Genomic DNA, 24,434 nt, shown 5'->3' with positions numbered 1-24,434 from the left:
TCAAAAAATGTCTTTAAATGAATTTACGGAAATTCCAAAGCAAAAATTCCAAGTAATCCGAGCACTTTGTAATCAAAATGAATGACCGAATCAATTAAATGAATCTTCTCGATTTAATACAGCTAAATATCACCAAAGACCGAAATTAATACTAGGAATACTTAATTATTAAATAAACATCTCTTATACAGAAAACTAATATCCGATACAAATGAAAGATGAAGATTCATTCAAGAATGATCCAAACTCATAAAAAAGGTCAGGTGATCTAACACTGAACCAATTAAAATTAGGTCAGCTTGTCCTTTAAAGAAATCATGTGCTTAAGTCAGAAAATGTGTGTTTACTTGGATATGAGTACAACTCAGTCTTGAATCAATGAATGAATCTATGCTTTATGATTACAAGAATAACCTCTTCTTTAAAGTGTAAATATACAATCATATAGAAAATTAGTTTAAAAACGTTATTAGCTAAATAACCCTTACAAACTATTATCATGCAAATAGCACACATAATATAGATATACATAACAACAGAAAATCATTCAACTTTTCTTAAACAATGTCAAGAAAGAGCAGATGTTAAGTTTGGCTAAAACTGTAAATAATATTGTATTTTTTTATAATAAAAACAGATCATACATATGCACTTTTAATAACTAAATGACTTAGTTTGTTGGCTGTATCATCATCAGCTCCCTTTGGTGATGAGCACATAGACAAAACATAGTGTAAGTGGCAGGTGTTTTATTTACCATCTACATATTACTATAACAGTGTTTTAGTGTAAACCCCATGTCAATAAGACCATCATTCTGGATGCTCATCAAGGCAGCCATTTTGGAGGTTAAATTAGCAGTATTTTCATACATTTTTAACTACATACTGCAAGAAATCTTTATAAAAAAATATTGGTATCTCAATTCAGTTTGGAAAAGTAACTTTACCTTTTCTTTAAAATTTATGGAGGTTAAATCTCCATATCAATATCCCTGCAAGAGGAATAGTGATATGATTTTCAAGATGGCTACCACAACTCAGTGCCATTTTTATTGAAATTCCAATGCTGATATGATCATCTGCTCAGGAGAAGTAGCTAAAAATGATTGCCAAGATGGCCATCATTGCAAATAAACTGGATATCCAAAGGTGACAATTGTCATTTAGGACTAACCAGACATCATAAGAGTTGAGGTTGTTGTTGTATGGTTTAACGCCATTTTCAGCACACGATAGGCTATACATGGCGGCCAGTATTAATGGTGGAGGAAGAACCCGGGAAATCCCCAGAAAGAACCACCGACCCTCAAGAAGCTACTGGCAAGCTTTCTCACATACCCACACTGGCTGAATCCGAGACTCAAACCTATGCAGACAGAGGTGAGATGGCAGTGATCTGTAACGGAGAGCACTTTAGACCACTCGGCCACTCGACATCATAAGAATGTTTTTCTGAGCGAAAACCCCATATCAATAACATCATCCATTCATGGGAAGTAGTGAAACCAAGATTTTAAGATGGCCACCGTGGCAGATATATTGGAGGTTAGATCAGAACCATTTTCTTTAGAACAAGCTCATCTTTGCCAGCCGAGAATTGTCGATCCACTTCATTCTACATCAACCACTAGCATATGTAGCTAGCCAAAACTGAACATGTTGTTCTGGTAATTGGAGGCAAATGAAATAAACTGAGCCAATCAGATCTCTTTGCTACATTTACCAAGGAAGACAGTTAGGAAGTTAAGAATAACTACATAGACAATGACACAAGTTGCATCTACTTTTCTTGTATTTAAACATTTTACACAAGTATTTATTTTCATTCAATACAAGTGAGCATTTTGGAAGTTATCTTTTTGCATACCTAACAGGTTGCATAATGAGCTGTCTGAGCAGTCAACAGAATTTGTTTGCTACAGGTTCTGCAAGAGGCATTTGCTGTTCCTTAAATACATATGCCATGAACTGATGTGGCACAAGGTGAACTGAAGACCCTTGGCTAAGATGATGGGACCCACTATACATCTAAAACAGCCTTCTGATCAAAACCTCATGTTGATATTAATAAGTTTGGTTCTAAATTGGCTAAATCTATAATTCATATTTTTTAAGAGCATCACTTCAGAAGAGTATCAATAACAAAATGTTCAAGATGGTCACCATGGTGGATATACTGGAGGTTAGACCAGGATCATTTTCATTTAGTCTCTTGGTGAACACCCAGGTCAATTTGACAAAGCTTGGTGCCAAGTTTGGCTAAATCTACAATAATATACATTACCTTTTTATATATAAAAAACCCAGATATTTAAGTGGTATCATTCAAGATATTCATCAGATATAAAGCCAATCTTGATTTGAAAAAAAATCCATTCCTACATGTGTCATCAAGAACACATAAAGCTGAAGAAAAAAACAGTCAAAACTTCTGACATTAAAATCAATGTCAGAGTGCTATCAACTTGTTCACTGGAACGTAACAAGATACAAAGTCTGTCCAAATTCACTTGAATCGGTTAGATCTGGTTTCCAAAATTCCTGCACAAAAGGTCAGATCTGAAGAATTTTCATCCAGAACCATTAATACAATAAGTGTTTTTGGGAATGTCCCATGTCAGTGCCAACATTCATGCAAGAGTAATATCCCAAAACAAAATTTTCAGTATGGTCACTATAATGCCATGATGAACACCATTTTTATTTAGAATAAACAACCTACTGCTACAATGAATGGCCATGAAAGTATCCATTTTGGGGGTTAGATCAGCATTATTTTAATACATGAATAACTGTATTCTGCAAGAAAGAAGATTCTTTTCTTTTTTATGTTTGTATCACCCTCCAATTAACACAAGGAAGTGTTATAAGATTTTTCCACTTCTGGGAGGTCACATTGGCATCATTTTTATTTAGGAACAGCTACAGTGAGAAGTGTTTTAGTGTAACACTTATGTCAATGCAACTAACCCTTTAAGAGGAGTAGTGATAAGATTTTCAAGATGACCTATGGAATACATTCTCCAGAAGGGTTATCTAGAAGCTGTCTTATATACTTTATGGGACCAGAGAGAGTCTCTCCTGGGAAAGGGGATGCATTTCCCTCCACCTCCCAACTATTTTCCTAAGGTATTATGATTGGGTAATGTATTTGAAGAAGAAACTTTTTCTAGTAAAATGTTTCTGTGATAACACTTACTGCACAAACCCTCCCAGCTTCCCCGCAATAACATATAGTAAGTGTGCCTTTCACTCCTGTAGTAGCTGAGATATTTGTGGGATTTGCTTTCAATCCCTGTATCAAGGGGAGATCACTCTAACTATAACCTAGGTGGGCAGGTGACTTTTAGCTATTTTTAGGTAAAAATTTTAACCTGGGACAACTGGATATGTGAGGTAAAAATAGTTTTCCCAAGGTATTATGATTAGGTAATGTATTTGAAGAAGAACTTCTGTCTTGCAGAGTGCCAGACCTGCCAACCCTGACGAATACGTCTCAGTAAGGCAGTTGATTATTTTTTATAAGATTGACCAATTTTCAGTACAGTGTAACAAAATATCAATAACTGCTATCATAAAGCTGGAAAATGTAATTAAAAGTTCAACACTGCAATGATAAACATTATGTTCAACTGTAAAGTACATGTAGACTTTATTTACTACTAGTACAGTTGCACAAACTTTAGTTCCAAAACCCTATGCAACTCAATGGCTTGTTGTTATCTCTCAGCTTGATGTAATTCTTGTAAATTCTTTTTCCATTTCACATGATGATGGCAATCATATCTCCTGCCATGAGACATGCTCAAATTGGCATGTGATGTCCAATAAATGTAATTGTGTCCTTTCCAGCTTTTATACACAAGAATCTGAATACTTCTTTCTATTCTTCTGTGTTGATTATTAACATTTTTCTTGAAGCTTATTTTCCCATTCGTCTTAAACATGCATCACCTTCAGGACACCATTTTTAAAAAAAATTATATAATCAACAGTTTGATCATGCAGACACTTTGCATGAACAAATAAGTGCAGTTTAAAGCATATGGGGGTGCTGCTGTAAAGTTAGTTTGGTTCCCTGACTAATTTTAGTATTTCTAATATGAAACCTGGATCCAAATCAAACACGAATGAACTATTTATCCAGATTTTTTGGCAACTATCATTTCTCCGCAGATTTTGTTTGAAAGCCTCCAATCCATATTTTAAGGGTAATTTTTTTAATACTTGTGGCATAATTATTGCTAATAAGTTGCAAAAAAGCTTATTCTGAGTTTAAAAGTGTAATCTATATATTACATGCCATAACTACAGTAATCTGTATGTAAAATGTAAATTTATTTTTACAACTAACTTGCTGGTTCTGCAGCTGGTCAAAATTCTTGACACAAACAGGCAAAATCTACGTGGATTAGAAGTAGATTACAAACACAAAATATACTGACAAATTATTTATATTCAATGTTCACATTAACTACTCTACATGTCTAACTTTTGCTCAATGATCGTTAAGGCCACAGATTCTTCAATTCCTGAATGAGCATGATGATGCGCTCAATTCGTGTGCTGTATCACATCACTGTCATTATGCCAGAACCATCATGGTTAGCATATATGACTTTAAAACTAGGGCAACAACAGTACAAAATACTTCTTAAAGAAATATGGTATTTGCACACGTTCCATAAATGCATTGCAGAAACCAGTGAGAACCAATCTACTTTGTAACAAAACTGTTTCAGCAGTCACTGCAATGAAGCATGGATGAGTAACGGTATTAAGATTAACATGTTCCACAATAAATTACTAATTGATTACCATATTGCTGTAATTTGGAAAGTCAGGCCAAAAGTGGGAATTTTTTTCTGAAGTCTTTTGGCAAATGTGAGATAAAAAGCAAAGACTGATAAAAAATTATTTCAGTAGAAGCAATAAATATTTCCAGATTAACAGGAAAAAGATTATTAACAATTTCTTTCCATCCAAATGAATAAAGGACTAATTTATTGGGCGTGTGCATGTGATTTGGATATTTAACATAGCTTTAGCAATTTTTCAGTCATATCACTATGATGTCTGCAGAGTGACAGTTTATAGTGATGTCTAGCACTGGGGTATCATGCTGCAGACATGTAGCATGATGTCCCACCCAGTCACATTATCCTGACACCAGGCCGACCAGTCCTAACACTAACCTCTTAATGCTGAGCGCCAAGCGAGGCAGCTGTTAGTACCATTTTTGTAAGCCTTTGGTATGACTTGGCCGGGGATCAAATTCACGACCTCCCGGATCCAAGGCGGACATTCTAACTACTAGGCCAAGAGAGTGATCCCTAATTTATTGGCTTCTTTATGGAGTCTAATTTGACAGTGTGATGGGTTTTCTGGTCAGCTGACATAAGAATGAATAATTTATTAATATCCATTTTTACTTACATCATTGTCCGAGGTTCCACACAATCCACAAGATTTGCACTCTATGCACTGCCATGGATACTTCTTAACAGAGATTATCATGTTGGGAGTGAACTGCAGACATGATGGATGACCTAGAAAAATACAGATATATTATGAATATCAAGAAATATCTACTGTAAATAATCAAACGTCCAATTCCACAGCCATAAAATTTATGAAAGTTTTGAAAGAAAACATTTTGGCATAAATTCAAACAAAAATATGTTATTATAGTAAATAATGTAAATCACAATGATATTATTTACTAAAATAATATATTTTTATTACCATAAAGCAAATTTTCAAAATTTGTTTTTAACCTACACTGATTAAAAGAAATCTAATAAATGACTTTTTCTTTCCTCTGAGTTCCTTAGTTTCTAGATAACATTAAAAAATATATTATCCAAATTAATAGCTTCATATAGAAAATACCTGGTAATACCAATTTTCATATACGGAAGTAAATTAAAACACAAGACATAATTTTTTAAATAATCTTTCCCATTATAAATTATTCTCTGCATTATCCTTGTGTGAACCTGCTTCTAAATTCTTAAAACTTGCTCAGCATAGAACTCACATTTAAGCTAGAATTAAAAATATATACATTCTGAAACTTTCCTAGCATTAAACATTCTGAAACTTTCCTAGAATTAAACATTCTGAAACTTTCTTAAAAATAAAGTCTGAATCATACAGTTTTCAAAATTTTCTTAGCTTGGGTTCTTTTGCTTAAATAGCATATTTGTACTATCCTAATATTCACTTTTACAAAGCATTCACCTGGTATTAATAGTCATTTTACTTTGCCCCTGGCAAATTTCCTGTATCAGTGTCGTGTGTGTAATGGTCACCTGCTTTTCTGCAGTCTGCAGCCAGGTGTTTCATACACAAACAGATATTTCTCACTGTTGTAGGCAATCACTGCAGCATATCTACAGTAACTGCTCAGTCTAAGCAAACTAAACATCTGCTTCAATGTTTGGATAAAGGAATAATATTTGTTCGAAAACCAATTCTGAATGTGAACCTATGTACATTACTTTTCCTATGCATGCCCACTACTGACAGATCTGACTAAATTATATCTTATTTTGGGCTTTGATCTTGAGGTTCAGTTTTATGCTCAATAGGGTTGGAGAACTATGGGGTCTGTACTTGAGAGCTTGAAGGTATAACCTGATCTTCCACAGTCACTGCAGGAGACTAGCTCCTCTGCTATGTTGGTTTTCTTGTTTTCAGTAGCATCACCAAGACAGAAGTCACAGTAGTTGTTTGCTGTCACCTTGCCATCCTCACTGCGACCTAGGTAGTAGGATAATAATAAAAATGGGCAACAATATGATAAAGTACACAAACTAAACCAGTTCAACTTTAACTATTCTTCAACCCATAACAGAAAGATAACTGAAATTTAGTATATCAGTGCACACACACACACACATACACACACACACACACACACATATATTAGTACATTTTCTTATTTACCAACTACATACAAAACCTTTACTTGAATTAGTGCAAGCAAAAGAGAAATAACTCAAGCAGAATATATGCATGTATGGATGTGAATAAATATCCATTCAAAATTCAAAAGAACATATAAAATGGATAAAACAGCTGTGGGAGTATGGTATTCACCAACACTCCCAGCAGTCTATACCCACCTAGCACATTTAACAATGAAAAACAACAAGGATATGAAAAGTGTATAAAACTTAGTCATTTCATTTATCAATTGATAATTTCTAAGCTGATAGTAAACCAGATGGCCCCTAACACTGACATCTTGTTGCATTTCAAGCTAAATGGAAACTGTCAATGTAAACAACCTGATTAATTACTGTCATTTCTGGTTCACAGAGTAGTTAAGGGTCCTTAAGTGGCAGGAGTAAAATCATCTCCAGGGAGTGGCAGCTCCTCACAAGAGGTCCTGGGGCCAAAGCCCCAGTGGGGGGCTTGGTGGAGAGGCTAAATAGAGGTTAACCAATTTTAAGTAAACGTCACATTGCAGTCAGTCTATTTTTAGGAATCCCATTTCACAAACATGGAAATTTAATGAAGAGTTAGGAAACCATAAGATCATTAGATTGAAAGTACATGAGACATTCTTAGGCATGCATGAGAAAATTCAGGCTATGCGTGTGAGATTGATTTCAGTACCAAAAATGTGAGACTTTACAGATATGTAGTTGTTGTTGTTGTTGTAGGGTTTAATGCCATTTTTCAGCACAAGATAGGCAAAACATGGCGGCCAGTATTAATGGTGGAGGAAGAAACCGGGAAAACCCCGGAAAGAACCACCGACCCACAAGAAGCTACCATCAAGCTTTCTCACAAATCCACATTAACCGAACCCGAGACATGAATTCACGCAGACAGAGGTGAGATGGCAGTGATCCGTAACGGTGAGCACTTTAGACCACTCAGGGCCACTACAGGTATGTATGGTCCACTTGTAGTAAAAAGTGTGTTGTCTTACTGAAATATTTGCAATGTAAAATATTAATATTTCTATTAAAAAATTTGAACAAAATAAACCGGTGCAAATTTTAAACATGCGTTCAAAGGATTAACTCCAAAATTATGGAATTATTAGAAACTAAAAAAGACGGCAAAATAACTGGTACATCATATCTGTTGTCAAAAAGAACAGACTCGCCCATGCAAATATGGCAACCATGTTAATAAAGACATTCCTGGTTGGTTTGAAATGCAAACAGATGACAGTGTTAGATACCCATGACTATGTTAGAAATGAGAAATTAATAAATGAAATGACCACCATGTGTACTTGTTTATAAGACAAGTCCAAGTGCAAACTGCACAGACCCAGATCTAGTAGATCTGAATCGGTGCAGTTTGTTAGGAATAATGTGTGAAATAAATAACACAGACCTGGATCTGCAGGCACATTTTGCTATGGCAGATCAGGCACTTTGTTGCTTGCAGTCTGGTATCCTTATTGCCTTCAGTTTTTAAAATTGGCAAGAGGTGACAAACTATGTGGGGGTCAGACAGATTATTACTATAGATACCCAAATAAAATTCTCATTTATATACATTGAAAACTCAAAGAGAAACTCATCTGCTTCTCTGCATGCAAAGGCAGTACAAAACGCACACACACACAAACACATACATACATACACACATACATAGGCTGAACAGACGAGTCCAGAAGTATATGCCCCTTCCATACTATATGTACTCACTTATAAGAAAAGTCAAACTGCAAACTTCACAGACCCATATCCTGCCATCATATAATGTGTAGGTAGACCTGGTTCTGTGCAGCTTATTTGAGTAATCAGTAAAACAAACGTTGACCCTGATATGCAGGCACATTATGTTACAAAGATCAGGATCTTTGCTGTTTGCAGACTCATCTTATAAGCAAGTATATACAGTAGTCCTGGTGGGAGCATAATACAAAAAAAAGCAAGTATTTCCCAAATGGAAATTACTCTAGTGCTCATCAGAAAATGGAAGTTGAACACCACAGCTGAACACAAATTATGAAAACTTATTTAGGAACATGAAGATTGTTGCAGATGATGAATCACAGTGGTTTAAAAGGTATGCTATTTGGTTAAAAATTATTTTAAAAATTATTAATTCTGAAAACAACAATTGAACAAGTCTTTACTAAATCTGCATTATTCAGTGCAGATGTATTCTACCTTTACATTACTTAAAAGAATTTTTTTATTATCTACAATGCCTGTCTGTGCTAACTCATTCCCCAATTAAATTCCAACTGCTATACAAATTTTCCATCCTCAACGTGGCTTTCAAAAACATAACATATAACATCTGATGCATGCCAGAGAGCAATAACACGTATTTGAGCTTGGATTATGATTCCTTGTTATATCTTCCATAAACTGACAGTTTTCAGTTCCTCTCAGATTCACCTCCACTACAAAAGTATGTCCACCAAAGTCTGAATCAAACTCAACAGCAATTCAACTGACAAGAATGCTAATTTGTCATATGTTTTCAGATTAAGCTGCAGAAATATGATCAACTTTCCACATATCTTTACTGACACATTTTCAGTCACTATGCTATTTTTACAAACTCACAAACTTTGAAATCATAAAATTTCTCAAGGAATCATTTCCTGCTATAGACAGTATACAGTGAATATACTAATAATATACATGTATATACAATGAAGGGTCATCATTAAAGGTGTGTAGCAGTGAAAGCTTATGAAATCATCAAAATCTCTCCAGCTAGTTGTGCCTATGATTATATCACTTGACCAGCTGACCAGCACTGTTACTAGCTAAATCATATAGACAGACATAAAAACAGACGGACTGACAGAGGGATAAAAAGAGAGATAAAAGAAATAAGTATCAATGAGCAAATGCTGATTCCTGGCTATGGGCAGGTGAATACAGGATTGGGTGTGATTACAATAAGCTAGAAAGTCAAAGCTGCTTTTAATTTTATGATTTGTGATAGAAATTCAACTTGCTCTCAGGCATAAACAAGACAGTGTGGCTTGGTCAGGCATTCCCACATCATACATCATGCTGCTATAAAAGGGTGCAGGACAAAATCCACTCAAGACAAAATCCTTCCCTCCCAAAACGCAAAGTGAAAGACAGGACATAATATTCTTCCCAGTCTAAGTTTGTAAACTTTTAAAACTGTCACAAATATACATCTATACTGGTAACGTGTTTTCAGTATGTTCATTATAGAATAGGGCTTAAAGATACAGTACTGGCCTATTTTAAAATGGAATGGGGAAAACAAACAAAGACCTATCATTAATATACCTCATATTTAATTCAGTCATGGCTGTGCAGGATGGTCACATGTAAATAACTGTGATCAAAGTCTGCAGTAATTGTGCAAGTGTTAAAAACATCTCTGAAGTTGCTGTTGTAGGGTTTAATGCCATTTTTCAGGACAAGATAGGCTATATATGGCTATACATGGCGGCCAGTATAAATGGTGGAGGAAGAACCTGGGAAAACTCCAAAAAGAACCACCAACACACAAGAAGATACTGGCAAGCTTTCTCACATACTCACAATGACCGAACCTGAGACTCCAACCCACACAGACAGAGGTGAGATGGCAATGATCTGTAACAGTGAGCGCTTTAGACCACTGGGCCACTCGAGGCCCCTCATCTAGGAAATATTTAATGTGATGGATTAAAAGTGTGTAGTGATGCTTATGAAAATGAAGTGGCAAAACACATGCCCATATAATCATCGTTTAGATCAAAACAATTATTAAGCATCTTAATCTCATTGTTAAGATCTAACATCTAACCTGTACACTATGTCTTTTACCTACTCAAGGTACGCCAAAACAAAACTACAAAGGGCCCAAGATGACACACAAAAATATATATTTGTGATGGTTTAAAAAGTTTAAATGGGATAAACTTAGTTTATGGGAGAGGATTATGTCCCATCTTTCATTCTGCATGGGACGATTTTATCCCAGGGAGATTTTGTCCTGGGGGTGATTTCGTCCAGGGGTGGATTCTGTCTGTACTTCACTATAACATGGCTACCATATAACTTACAGAACTGTAAGTATAAATCATGCCTTAAAAGCAAACAGGATTAACCTACACAAGTCAAAATCTGTGATTATCATTCTGGCAAAGTGAATGTTTATGTCCCACCATGACGAATTCATTAAAGATGGTGGCATTTATGGACTTCTTAATTGCTATCAGAAAAGGAGATTAGTGGGAGGCATTTCATACAAGATTTTTAAAGTACACTGAGTTGCCATCATTTGACCAAGGAAAAACCGACATGTTTGGTTATTGAGTCTACTGAAAAGTGCTGCACTATACAATTTTCAATTCTGCGACTTGCTCTCTCATTAATCTATTAGAATTTGTTTCGTCTCACAACTTTCTTCTATCTTCAATTTGTGTAAAACTAATAAATGATCTGAATCGAAATGTAACATTTATGCAAATACTTTCTGATCAAACTGGGTCAATCGTAAAATGTGCCTGTTGAAAATATGCAAAGGATCCAATTTACGTATACTTTTATTAATAATGATCACGGAACAAGAAAAGAAGAAATGTTCCACAAAAAAATACCATCCACTTCAGTTTATCCAAAAGTCTTTAGCACTAAACATTGCTGAATAAATGTAATTATTAGATAAAGAGATTTAACCTTTGGACAGAGTTCTTCATTTGACACTTCTGCTCTGTTTACCTACTGGTAATCATGATTAATTAATCAAGATGTAACCATAATAATATTCACTGACCACTTCACTGAACACCTGTGTCAGCTATTCATTATCGTGACCTCAAGGCATATCAGAGTGATTCACTCAACATCAGATAATTGGAAAATATTAGGCCAGGAGGTAATTAATGTTGGATAAATGGATTAGTAAGATATACCAGTTCAACACAAAGACTTAACTCAATAAGGAACTATTTCACAAAATTTGAATTCTATAAATGTGAGCATCATTAAAACTGAGATCAGGTACGGTCAGGTAGACTTTACAATCAAACATTTCTGTCAGTAAATCATCTCTTACACGGGTTTCAAAAAATTGCAACAAAATTTTTAACATTTTAAACAATTAAAATCCCACATTATATCCTCATTATTTCATGTCTGAAATTACAGATACAAAATCTGAAAATCCATTCCCAAGGATATTCATTACATGGAAAAATATGGAAAATAAGTCCATAAAATAAATGAGTATAAACGAGTATTTAAAATTCATCAAATTGACACAGGATGAAGATCACAGATGATCTTAACTGATAAACAAAGAATAGTATGTTGTAAATTGAATTGTTTCAAAAGGACACAATTTCTGAGATCACATCAATATTCTGCAATATAAAGTCCAGCAATTATTCATGGCATGTTATAAATATTGCTTAAGAATTCAAAACATCTCATTAATTATCATTTACTTTAATTATCATTATAATTTAAAATTGTATAATTTTGTTTTTCATTATTTAACAAGAGGCCCAAGTGAACCCAAGATTTCTGACCTGTTCTGACATCAGCCTCATAGCCAAATGCAAAAGCAGTTGGTCAAGAAATCTGAGTCAGTTGGATACTTTCTCTTTAAACTTTTTCAGTTCTCTTGATTGAATAAGTCAAGAAAAGAAATGTTCCAAGTTTTCCCGTTTCTCTACATTCATCCATATTTGATTTCACATCAGCATCATTTGCCTAATACTAAAAGGGCCCTATTCCAGGATACTTTGCATCCTTCTTGGTCCAATTCAATCAAACTTTGTCCAAATGTTTTAATACTTGATACATATTTGATGGCAGAATGGCATCTTGTGTATAAATCTGCAAGCTGTTCAAGCTAGGTAACTTTCTGCCAAGAATTGGTCATATTCCGTTAAGCAAGTTATTTAGAAGATATTGCAGGTTCTTCTATTTTTAGTAACAACAGTCACACCTGATGGGAGATAAATTGCAAAATTTTAAAGATCTTCATGCCAGGAGGCTTTTAATCAAGTCTAGTCAATTCTATTCAGTATTTCTGGACAAAAATCCTTGCAAGGTTTTCTAGTTTGATTAACTGTAGCCATATCTCATGGCACATCAGAATCATCCAGGTTTTTTCATGATAGGATGCTATTTGCCAATGTGATAAAACTCTCGTTATTTTTTAGATTTACAAACTTAGTGTATTTTTAGTAACAGTGGCTATATTGAGGCAGAAAAGAAATATTTGAAAACAATATGTATGGTCTTCATGCCACGATCAGACTTGATCAAATTCTGTTCATTGTTTTTTTTCTTCTTCAGCAATGATGGCCATAACTAAGGGTGAATCGGCACTGTCTGTACAAACTTGAAAGGTCCTGATGCTAGGTTGCTTTCTGTCAAGGTTTGCATTTAGCAGTTTTTGAGAAGTCATTTAAAGGTTATTCTATTTTCAGTAATGGTGACCATATTAGATTGTAGATTGCATCATCTGTACATAACTGAAAGGCTTTTATGTGAGAATGCTCTGTGCCAAATTTGACTGAAACTAATCTAGAAGAAGCAACTGTTATTGGATGATGGTCAGGCTTATCTATTTTTCAAAATGGTAGCCAAATTTGATTTTGACCAGAATTAATTCTATAATCTTAAAAGGTCTTCATGCTAGGATGACTTCAGTCAAATTTTATCAAAAAACCTTAGTTTTTTTGAAGGAGTACTTTAAAGCTTTTATATTTTTAGTTACATTTACTTGATGGTGGATTGGAATCATCTGTACAAACAACAAAGGCTTATATGCCAGGTCTCTATGCCAAATTTAGTTTCGAGGTCTGTTATAAGTTGAATACAGCAACTGTTGGCCGATGACAGATGAAGGGCCATACCATAAGATACAAAGTTTGCAATAACATCATTTTACTTTCAATTTTGCCCCGAGCTGCAAGTGCTAAAATCTGTCCTCATATCGACAGCACTGTAATGTAATAATCACATAATTTCAAGATGCACAGTGAAAGTTGATTTTACAAAGCGAACCACCTTAAGCACATGTAAATATGGCTACTATCATTTGTAGGTGCATAAGTACCAGTGGCTGATCAGCAGGTGGTATGCAACTGGAGAGAGAAAGGGAGGGCTGGTGGCTAGAAGAGTGGGAAAACTGACCGTTGCCTTACCTGAGGAGCAAGTTGAAATAACACAGTAGTGGTCTATTGCTAGTCATTTAATTACTGCAAAATCAACCAAAGAATATGGATTACATCAATCAACACAAGAGAATCTGGTGAACAACACTTTGTCAAAAAAAACACTTTGATGACTGTTCTGACTAGAAGAGAACACTAATGAAGTGAGCAGAGTTTGTACATAAGGTGAATTTGACCATTCAACCAATATTGATCCCATGAACATTTTTTAACAAAGTGCCTCTCAACAAAGTGCCTTGTTGACATAGTGTCATACACTGGAGATAATCACATAAAAAGGGATTTCTCATTTATATATATATATATATATATATATATATATATATATATATATATATATATATACACACACACACATATAAGATCTAATAGTTTCTTTTACAATTAAAAATTTCAACAGAAAAAAGACAAACTTACCAACTGTAATACAGGTAATAATTCCATTTGCGAGCAAGTACAAAATACAAAAGCAGATCTGTGTGACCATATGTATCACTGTACTGAGCAGCAAAGACATTAAAAAGTGGTCCATATAAATGATTGTTATTTAAGGATTTTCAAATGACATTTCCAGTTATATGCCAATAGCAAGCCTAGAAGGTACATTTGCCTACCTGGAACTGCCTGTATCACCAGAAACGTTTAAAAAAACACATAATGTAATCATCTTAAAAATGTTCTTCCAGAAAGCCCAATGCAGATGCAGCTGTGGAAATGTCTACATTAACAAATATCCTTACATAAAAAGTAACCAACACCATAAACTTCTCATCAGACAAAATCAAACCAGATTGTGAGGCTATTCTTGGTAAAGAGACCCCAGCCTTTAGAAAGCAGACCTTATACAGTCCCTATAAAAATGTTAATCCCCAACAGATATTTTAGCCTTCACCTAAGTATCTTCACTAGCCAAGGTTCCGATATGATAACCTATCTACATCTTGGTGGATCAAGCAGACATTTCAGTGTTTGTCCAAGCAAGATCTATTCGATTTCAAGAATCACATCTCTTAGCATATAATGCCAACTAACCAACAGTGTGTAACAGAAGTGCATTGCACATTGGCTGAAACTGGTGGAGGCAACTGACCTCAAAATGATACTTGGTAAGTTAAACATCGAAAGTATGACTATGTATCAGAAAGAAGCCATCACAGGTGTATTTGTGCAAACATGGACTGGCAGTGAAAAGTTAATTATTATGGAGTCCACTCCAGTTATGTGTTCCCTTGTCTCGATCATGAAAAACAGTTTTCAGAACTGAACAACTTGAGTTTCATTGCATGTGGTGGCTTGCCGCTGCATCCAATGAAATGAACAGACCTGAAGCACTGAAATATCTGATCAATCCATCAAGGTGTGGATTGGTTAACATCTTGGAACCTTGGGTAGTGAAGATGTCTCCTAAAGGCTGCCATAAATTTGACTTGTTTATGTGTAAAAGCGCAAGATAAGTAAAATAAATAACATTTCATTCAAACTGTCTTAGAGAAAGTTTAAAAAATCCTGTAAATTACCATCATGTCATGACTGCAGACCTTAACTGTAAAAAAAGGTGTTTTCACATTAGGGAATTTCAGACTGCTGATTAGAGGAAAAACTCAATTCTGACATAATAATTGAATCTTGTTTGCTGTATCATTCTTTGTTCTCTGCAAAAGTGTATGTGTGTGTGTGAGTGTGTGTGTGTGATTTGGATTTTTAAAGTAGCTTTAAAAAATTTCAGTCATATTGCTACAATGTCTGCAGTGTGGCAGTTTATAGTGATATCTAGCACTGGGGCATCATGCCACAGACATGTAGCACAATGTCCCACAAAGTCACATTATCCTGATACCAGGATGACCAGTCTTAACACTAAGCTCTTAATGCCGAGCGCCTAGCAAGGCAGCTGCTAGTAAACTTTTGGTAAGTCTTTGGTATGAACCCAGCTTGGGGTTCAAACCTGTGCCCTCCCGCATCCGAGGCAGATGTTCTAACCACTATGCCACCAGAGCAGTCTCTCTACAAAGGACCTACAGCCAAAAACAAAATTGCAGGCATTAACTGTCAACAGGTATTGATTAGAATCTAATTACATAGCTCACCTCTACAATGCTCTCAGTAGTCTCCAGTGGCCATTGTAAGCTTTCATGCAGAAAAAGAATTACCACTAAATCGATCATGACAACAAAAAGTTGGCCAATTTTTCTAACTTAAGCTGTTTGCAATTGTTTTGTCTTTATATCTTTTGAAATGAAATTTTAATCTATATAATCAGTGTTGTTCTGATGAGCCAATGAACCCACCACGCACATACACAGTGCATGAAAGCCATGAAGTCATAAAAGAACATTTTTTCCCCATGATATCAAAGTAGAGGTGCAATAAGAAGTTGACAAGAACCAGAGATTACTTTTTTCTTTTTGAAGATCAAGTACTAAATTTAAATGAAGCCAGTGATGCATTCAATATAGGTCATAATGACCTACTTCTACACTGAGGGAATAGTGCTCATGAAGATTAATCCCATAACCAAGTTTCAAGATTCTAGATAGGACAGTATGTACGAAACCTGCAACACCTAAATGCAAAAACAATCTAAGGCATTAAAATGTGAAATGTAAGTCACAGTGACATTTTTTTATCCGTGGAGATGTACACAATCATCCAGTTTTGATTATTCTATTAAAAGCTTAAAAAATTTAGTCACTGAAGCACAACTAACAATCTAGGAAAGTAAAATGAACCAAGAAGCTCATCGACCTTTTGCATGAAAATAGCTTGAGAATTAAACTTAAAATACAACATTTGAAGTCAGTGAAGTGCTAATTATGGGTCACAGTAACCTATGTTGGTGATGAAGGTATAATTTACATCAAAGGCATTACCTCACCAAGTTTCATCATTCCAAGTTCAGTATGTTTACAGGGTGCAAAAAATATTATTCCATTTATGAAAGTACAGACACAACAACGTCAACCTACACAGTCATATGAATCTATTTGTGCCACATTTATATGTTTCATGATTCAAAGTATAACAATATCTATACTGGGGAAAATAAAATTATTCCATGTTTAAAAGTACAAACACAATACAAAAATAAAATATGAACATGTACAAAGTTAGCCCGTTTAGCCCCCTCTTGAGGATGTAGTTGCTATGAAACCCACTCCAAACTGCTGCATTTGGAAAAAACCTCTGCTACCTCCCAAATACAACCCTCCTAGAATGACAACAAAGTCATCTTTTCTATCAATATAACAGAAATTCTTGTCCATTATCCCTCCTCCATACCACTGCAAGGAGGCTACCCATCAACTGGATGGTTACCATTAATCTGAGTGGCACATCAACTAAGCTGTTCATTTTTGGTAGAGAAGCTGTGGATGGGTTTCAGAGTAATATGATCAGGTAAGTATTCTTAAGCAACATAATTTACTAAGAAACTTGCTTTCTCCTTTGAACACATTCCCCCATCACATTAATTTTATTAGAATAGGCAAAAGTACAAGTAAATGCTCAGCATCTTAACTTCTACCATGATCACTGTAGATGGTGTAGATGGGTGGTAATTCAAGCCCCTCATCCCTTTTTAGTGTGGGCCTCGGCTGTCATATTTCAATCAACCCTTCACCATCTACACCATTGTCTTCATGTCACGTGACCATTATAAGTCATGTGATCAACATTAGTTGCTGATGGCGGCAGTGTGATAATGCAGAAATTTTTTGGAATTCTAAAGATATTTTTGCTCTGAGGATTGGAAATTACTAATGACCATAAATTAAACCTTTTCAGTTGTACTTCTACCAAGGTCATCCATCAAGGAAAGAATAGCTGGACTCCCTATATTTGGGACAGCCTATTCCCCTAAGTAACCCATGATGACCATACATGGATAAGAAGAAAATCCTTGTCACAGTTAAAAATTCTAGCAATTCTAGTTAAAGCACAAAACCTATGACCATGAGGATGTTGTGCCGACATCAGCTGGACCTGATGATTATCCAGGCCACAACCACTGGTCCCACCAAATTCAATCCTTCTTTCTACAAAGTTAGATCATGGAGATACCAGTTCAAGAAGGTTGAATGTGCATGCCAGCCAACAGTTTTGATTATGTCTGATCTGATATGGAAGTTGGCAACACACAATGTATTTCCTGGGCAGCACTTCAAAGCTGAACTCGGTCCATTCCATTGTGGAATCTGAATCTGTTAAGTCCTTGAAGTTATCCCATCACTCACTGTGGGGGCTTTCCTTTTCTGGCACTATTTTCATATCTGCACAAAACTTCCAGAGTTATGGACAAAACATTGAGATCATCTCTAAGTGTGTCACAGTATCTCTTCAATTGATGATCAGTAATCAAATGACTTGCCAGTTCGATCAGCTGCCAGACAAGTGCCATGGCTCATTTTGCCTATACAGATAGCCAGAGAGAGCGCTGGATGGTCTGTTGGACAGCTGTCTTAGCTGCTGACTTCAGTGTATGCATAGCTGCTGGCTGGATCCTCGGCTTGACTTAGCGCTGAAACTGCCTGTGCATAATGTACAGCAAAAAAGACATCAATCAAACTAATCCCCATAAAGTTCCACACACCACAGACTCCTTAATTTTTTTAATTTTAAGCAAAGATCATTATAAATTTATTCCTAAATTCAATTTTTCATTTTTTCATGCTTTTCACTCTTGCCATGGGACTCCAGAGCATGTATGGAGTCAACGAGGCTCAGTGGTTATTTCAATGGACTCGACATGTGGGGTCAAATCCTACCATCAGACCAGCTACTGTGGTGTGTCCTTGGACAAGGCATGTTACTTCAATTGCATCAGCACGAAAGAAACCTACTAATACAAAAATGCAACAAACCAAACCAAATCAGTGTGTACATTCACTATCTAGCTAGTGTTACTACAGCTATATTAACATTCTAGTTATGCTAATGGATAAGATCAAAAGCATAGACAATTTCAGCTGAGTTGTCAGATCCTGGAGATCTAATAGTTTGTGCTGGTTCTTTGGTATAATTGTATTTGGATTTTTAATGTAGCTTTAACAATTCTTCAGTCATATCACTATGATGTCTGCAGTGTGGCAGTTTATAGTGATGTCTAGCACTGGAACATCATGCCGGACATGTGGCATCATGTCCCATCCAGTCACATTATCCCAACACCAGGCTGACCAGTCCTAACACTAACCTCTTAATGCTGAGGGCCAAGCAAGGCAGCTAGTACCGTTTTTACAAGTCTTTGGTATGACTTGGTTGGGGTTCGAACCCATGACCTCCAGCATCTGAGGTGGACGCTATAACCACTAGGCAATTAGAGGAGTCTGTGGTATTTTGTCTTCAATTTTAACTAAGTAAATAATAATACTGTGTTCTATAATCAATTTTCCACTCATTTTGAGCAAATTTAGGTGCAAACAAGGGCTGAAACATGCCATTCTAAGACTTTTTATCAGTGTTTAAGTCAACAGTATTGTCTCCACAATCAACAAAACTTCAGAACTTACAGAATTAAAGTAACCTCAGCTACTGCTGATCCAATGTTTTTCATCAAATGCAAGACACTGCACTTAATTTATCACTTGGTTTTACCCATATATACAGTATACTCATGGGAATCTTGTATAAAACAGGCTTCCCATCAGCGAGTACTTGAAAAACTTCTGTTTATCTGTCTTAACAGCCCAAACAACACAGCAAAAATTCATTTTCAACATGAGATGGTTACAATCCCAATTGTAGCTACTAATGAACACATAAAAGATCCAACATGGATGTAAAATTATAGAAAGATCAAGATTATAATTTAAACAGATCTTATATTTTTTTTATAAATATATTTATATCAATAAATTAATGTTTTTCCAATAAACTCTTTTCAAGTACTGAGTATTTTCAACATTTCCAGTTTTTTGTTGGAGCTGACCTCAAATTCAAGCCCTTTTCAAGGTGAGCACCAAAATTCTGGCACTTTTCAAGATTGTGTACACCCTCATTGATACACTTTTCAAGATTGTGAACACCCTCACTGATACACTTTTCAAGATTGTGTACACCCTAATTGATATTTTTCAAGATTGTATACACCCTGATGATACACACTTTTCAAGATTGTGTACACCCTGATTGATACACACTTTTCAAGACTGTACACCCTGATCGATACACTTTTCAAGATTGTATACACCCTGACTGATACAAACTATAATCTTCATACTAATTAAGGAACTCTTTTTAGCCAATTTAAAGTTTCAAAAGTGCTCATAATAAATGAATTTTTTTGGGTTTAATATCTGAAGGTGCCAACTTGGATGAAAATTATGATTTGTTTATATACAGGTGAAATATTTTAAATCAATTCTAATACTCTATTTTCTATCCAAAAAAAAGATTTAATGACTGTTACTGTGTCATGATCTATTGTTTTTAACTGGAATTTTATCTAATAAACTGACTTCCCTTTAACACATAAATGTAGTGCAAGTCACAATAAAACCAATGATCATCCTTACATACAAGGGCACTGCAATTTTTCAATATCAACTGACACCACTACAAAAAACCAGTTCATTCTTGTTTTAATTATGATATCCATTTTCCCATTTATATGCCAAGAACCACATGGACATACCATGTTATATTACATTGCTTATTTAACCATTAGTAAATTATCAAAAAAGTGAAACTAACCATATAATAACGTCATGTTGTGTGTTTTAATGTACTTATGAAGTCACATGACTGGCCATTTTAGGGTACAGTGTGCTGAACAGAAAAGTGGTGTGCATAATTAGTGGTACCATTCTGCAGCACAGGTATTATGAAACAATGGTGATACTTAGCAGGGAATTTCATTTTGCCTCTGGGCATCAAAACTGTTGTTCCAAAAAGAGCACAAGTCCCTTATGTTCTAATGCATTAAAAGAATTTCCAGCAATTCAAGATAAGACCATTTCATAATTTACACTTTCAAGTGTCGAAACCATCTCTGATATTCCTCAGCAATAATATGATTTTCAAATTAGTTGCTGTGGGACACATATTGGATGTCAGCTTTGCACTATTTTCATTTAGGGTAAAGTAGACATCATTGTTAGTCTTTTACTGAAAACCTTGTCCAAATGATCATCCATTCACGCAGAGTACTGACAACAATATCTTGAAAACTGTCATGGCAGCCACAATGGTAGTACAATTTGCATCATTATCATTAGGACTCGATGAAAACCAATGGTCAAAATGATTATCCATTCAGGGACAGAAGTGACAAGATTTTTTAAATGGTCATCATGGCACTCATAATGGATGAACATACCATTTTCTTTTAGGATCAACCAGGTACAAGACATCTACTGGCAAAAAAGGCCTGCTGAATAGAGTAAAGATAACAATATTTTCAGCATACGACTTTGCATTCAGAATTAGCAATAACATGATTTTTAAGATGGCTGCTGTGGTGGCCATATTGGACATCAGACTGACACCATCTTCATTAAGGAAAAGTAGTTTAAGAAAAGCAACAAGAACATGTGCTAATGGATGTATAGAAAATGGACAAGAGATGGAAACAGACAAAAGATAGACAACAGACCACCCCATAATCTCTTCTGGTCTATGACCAATAAAGCTAAAAGCTAGTCATATAACACTGCCCTGTTATGCAAATAAAGTGACAGATATACAAATGTACCAAATGAACAAAATGTATCAAATGTTTGTTTCTTCATATTCAATCTATTTTCATTAATGAGTTGTTGTTGTTGTTGTTCTAGGGTTTAATGCCATTTTTCAGCACTAGATAGGCTTTACATGGCAGCCAGTATAACTGGTGGAGGAAGAACCCTGGAAAACCCAGGGAAGAACCACCGACCCACGAGAAGCTACTGGCAAGCTTTCCCACATACCCATGCTATATTAATGAGTGGTTACACATAAAAGTGATCAGGCGCCATAAGAGAGATAGAGAGGTAGCTTGAGTAAATACATAAGTGTGTGAGAGAAAGGAGGAATGAAAAGCAAAATCACAAACAAGTTAAAAGAAGCTGTACATTTGTTATATTTAATCACATTTAGTAATCCTGTATTAAGCATGTAACAGGAATACAACATTCATCAATGCTAAATGGGAACATGACATTCCAGTTTCTAAAATGTAAAGTCAAATGCAAAGTCACCGCAGCATCAGTCACAAGCACAAATTTTAGAATCACAATTATTCATAATCCTTTGGAATATCATCTGGTTCAAACCCCTTGAATTCTTCCTCTAAATCATCAAAACTTAAGTGTATAAATTTCTCTGACTACACATTCTCCTTTAAACTATAGAAATCATCAGACTCTACTGCAACACCCATATTTGGCCGTACTGAATCATTTTGTTTTAGCAGGTCCTTGGCTCCATGCTGGAAGTTTGAAATTCCTGTTACGAGGAAAGAATTTTTTTTCGTAAGTTCTGGTCTCTGAGAAATAGAAGTTCAGGCCTTTGATACCCAATCTACTAACATATATCTGGTAAGAGGCTTTATCTTCCCTTTGTCATCGGACCTGCATGCTGCAGATGACCTCCGCACACTCCTTTCTCATTCGGGCCAACAAAGGCTTATTTATAAATGCAGCTTAGATGGGCAACCACTGGGCTCATTGTTGCATTGTCTTGCCCCTTTTAGAAATTACACTGCATCATCAGAGATGTGGCCTCCAAAGCTGTCTAAAACTAGCATATTGTCCCAAGGCTGGGTTTGCTTATCACATATTTTCACTGTCCAGAATTTCATATGAGTTATGTCCACCCACCCTTTTTCCTGGAATCCAACAAGCGCATGCAAAGGAATCTTCATCTGCATCACTCTCTTCCCATTAAATATAACATCATAGCTGCCAACCCCAGGGGACAAAATATTGACTGCTTTTGACAAAAATACCAGTTTTCAGGAACAAATACTGATTGTTAAAACTTTAATGCATATGTAACTATTTACAACATCTACAATCATCCGAAAAGTAACTTACTTCATGTCAAAGATGCATGTGTTGCACTCTTGCACTTTCTGAATGGGGAAGCCTGTTCCATTTGGGTGCCTATTCAGAAGGTGCAAGAATGCAATACACATTCAGACTCAGGCTGTTTATGGGAGATTCTTCCACACCTTGTTTTTTCAATCATTATCAATTCTAATGTACGATCTTTGATTGATGATCCGAATTCTGTGCAATTTTTTTCACTGAACTGTTTTCCTTCTTACACATTAGTAATAATTTGTGATTTTTCTGTGTGGAAAAAGTGTGCAAAATAAATCGCCAGCAACACTAGTAACTGAGAACGGTTCATTTCTAAAACAAATCACGTCAACCAAACTTCGATCAAATTACATCAAGGTTCTCTCTGGCATTTATTAATGTCACAAGTTCAGGCCGAGTTGTTGACGATGAAGCAGCAAGCTGATGTTTATTAGCTTTCTGATACTGCTTTATGCCATTGGCACCTCCATGCCCAAAAGAGAAATCACAATTATACAATTTGCAAAATGCAAGGTGTTCTCCTTTGCTAGATGGTTTCACAAATCTAAACATGATGGCACAGTTGTCCTCCCAGTTGTTTTCTTTTCTTTGTAGGAAAAAATTCTGAATCTTCTGCTTTCCTTTTTGACATGATTAGAAGTTAAATACTATGAAGATGAGATAAGCAACAGCAGGAACTGTTGATGCAATCGAATATGGCGGTTAAAGACTGGCACAGTAGCCTTGATTTAGAATGAACCAAACACAATTTAGAACTCAATATCCCTATATCCATGTGATACATTTACTCTCAGAATGGTTCCCTGTGCCAGTTATAAACAGAAAATCACAAAGAAAATTTTAATTTATTTTATTTTATTTATTTAGAAAAACAGATTTTTAACAAGAAAAACTTAAGTCATATTCAGGTTCAAAATATGGGACAAGTATGGAAAAATGGGACACTTGGCAGCTATGTAACATACTGGTTGGCAGGTACTATCCGCAGCAACACTCAGAACTGCAATAAGTTATGTTTACTCTGATCCTGTGCTGCACACGAGAACAGACTTTGCTCCTTTCTGCCTTTACTGGTCTATCAGGGAATCAGATCAAAGAGGACAGAAGTCTCATCCATATTGCCAGTTCGGTGAAGGTGACAATAATATTTCAGGTGCTGCATGTACATAAATTGGTGCAAATCACTTCATTTTGTGTAAAGGTCACTGAGTAACTTCTGGTCCAGAGAAGTACACAATCTGTAAACCAAGTTATGATGCA

General features: G+C 35.5%; 1 protein-coding gene across 3 annotated transcripts in view; it reads right to left on the bottom strand.

The window, feature by feature from the left end:
• LOC149803481 (zinc finger protein DPF3-like) overlaps positions 1-24,434 on the bottom strand; it is an 81,437-nt gene that overhangs the window by 11,431 nt on the left and 45,572 nt on the right. For all 3 annotated transcript variants that reach the window (XM_089953207.1, XM_089953209.1, XM_089953208.1), the window contains 2 exons: positions 6,642-6,767; positions 5,439-5,551 (listed from right to left, as the gene is read on the bottom strand). In XM_089953207.1, the coding sequence (XP_089809333.1) occupies positions 5,439-5,551; positions 6,642-6,767 (239 nt within the window). The remainder of the gene's footprint in view (positions 1-5,438; positions 5,552-6,641; positions 6,768-24,434) is intronic.

The sequence above is a fragment of the Sinohyriopsis cumingii genome, chromosome 3, assembly GCF_028554795.1.
Source record: "Sinohyriopsis cumingii isolate HCF-2022 chromosome 3, ASM2855479v2, whole genome shotgun sequence".
In the NCBI taxonomy this organism is placed as follows: Eukaryota; Metazoa; Mollusca; class Bivalvia; order Unionida; family Unionidae; genus Sinohyriopsis; species Sinohyriopsis cumingii.
The sequence above is the reverse complement of the archived record's forward strand: the minus strand, read 5'-3'. Positions and strand labels throughout refer to the sequence as shown.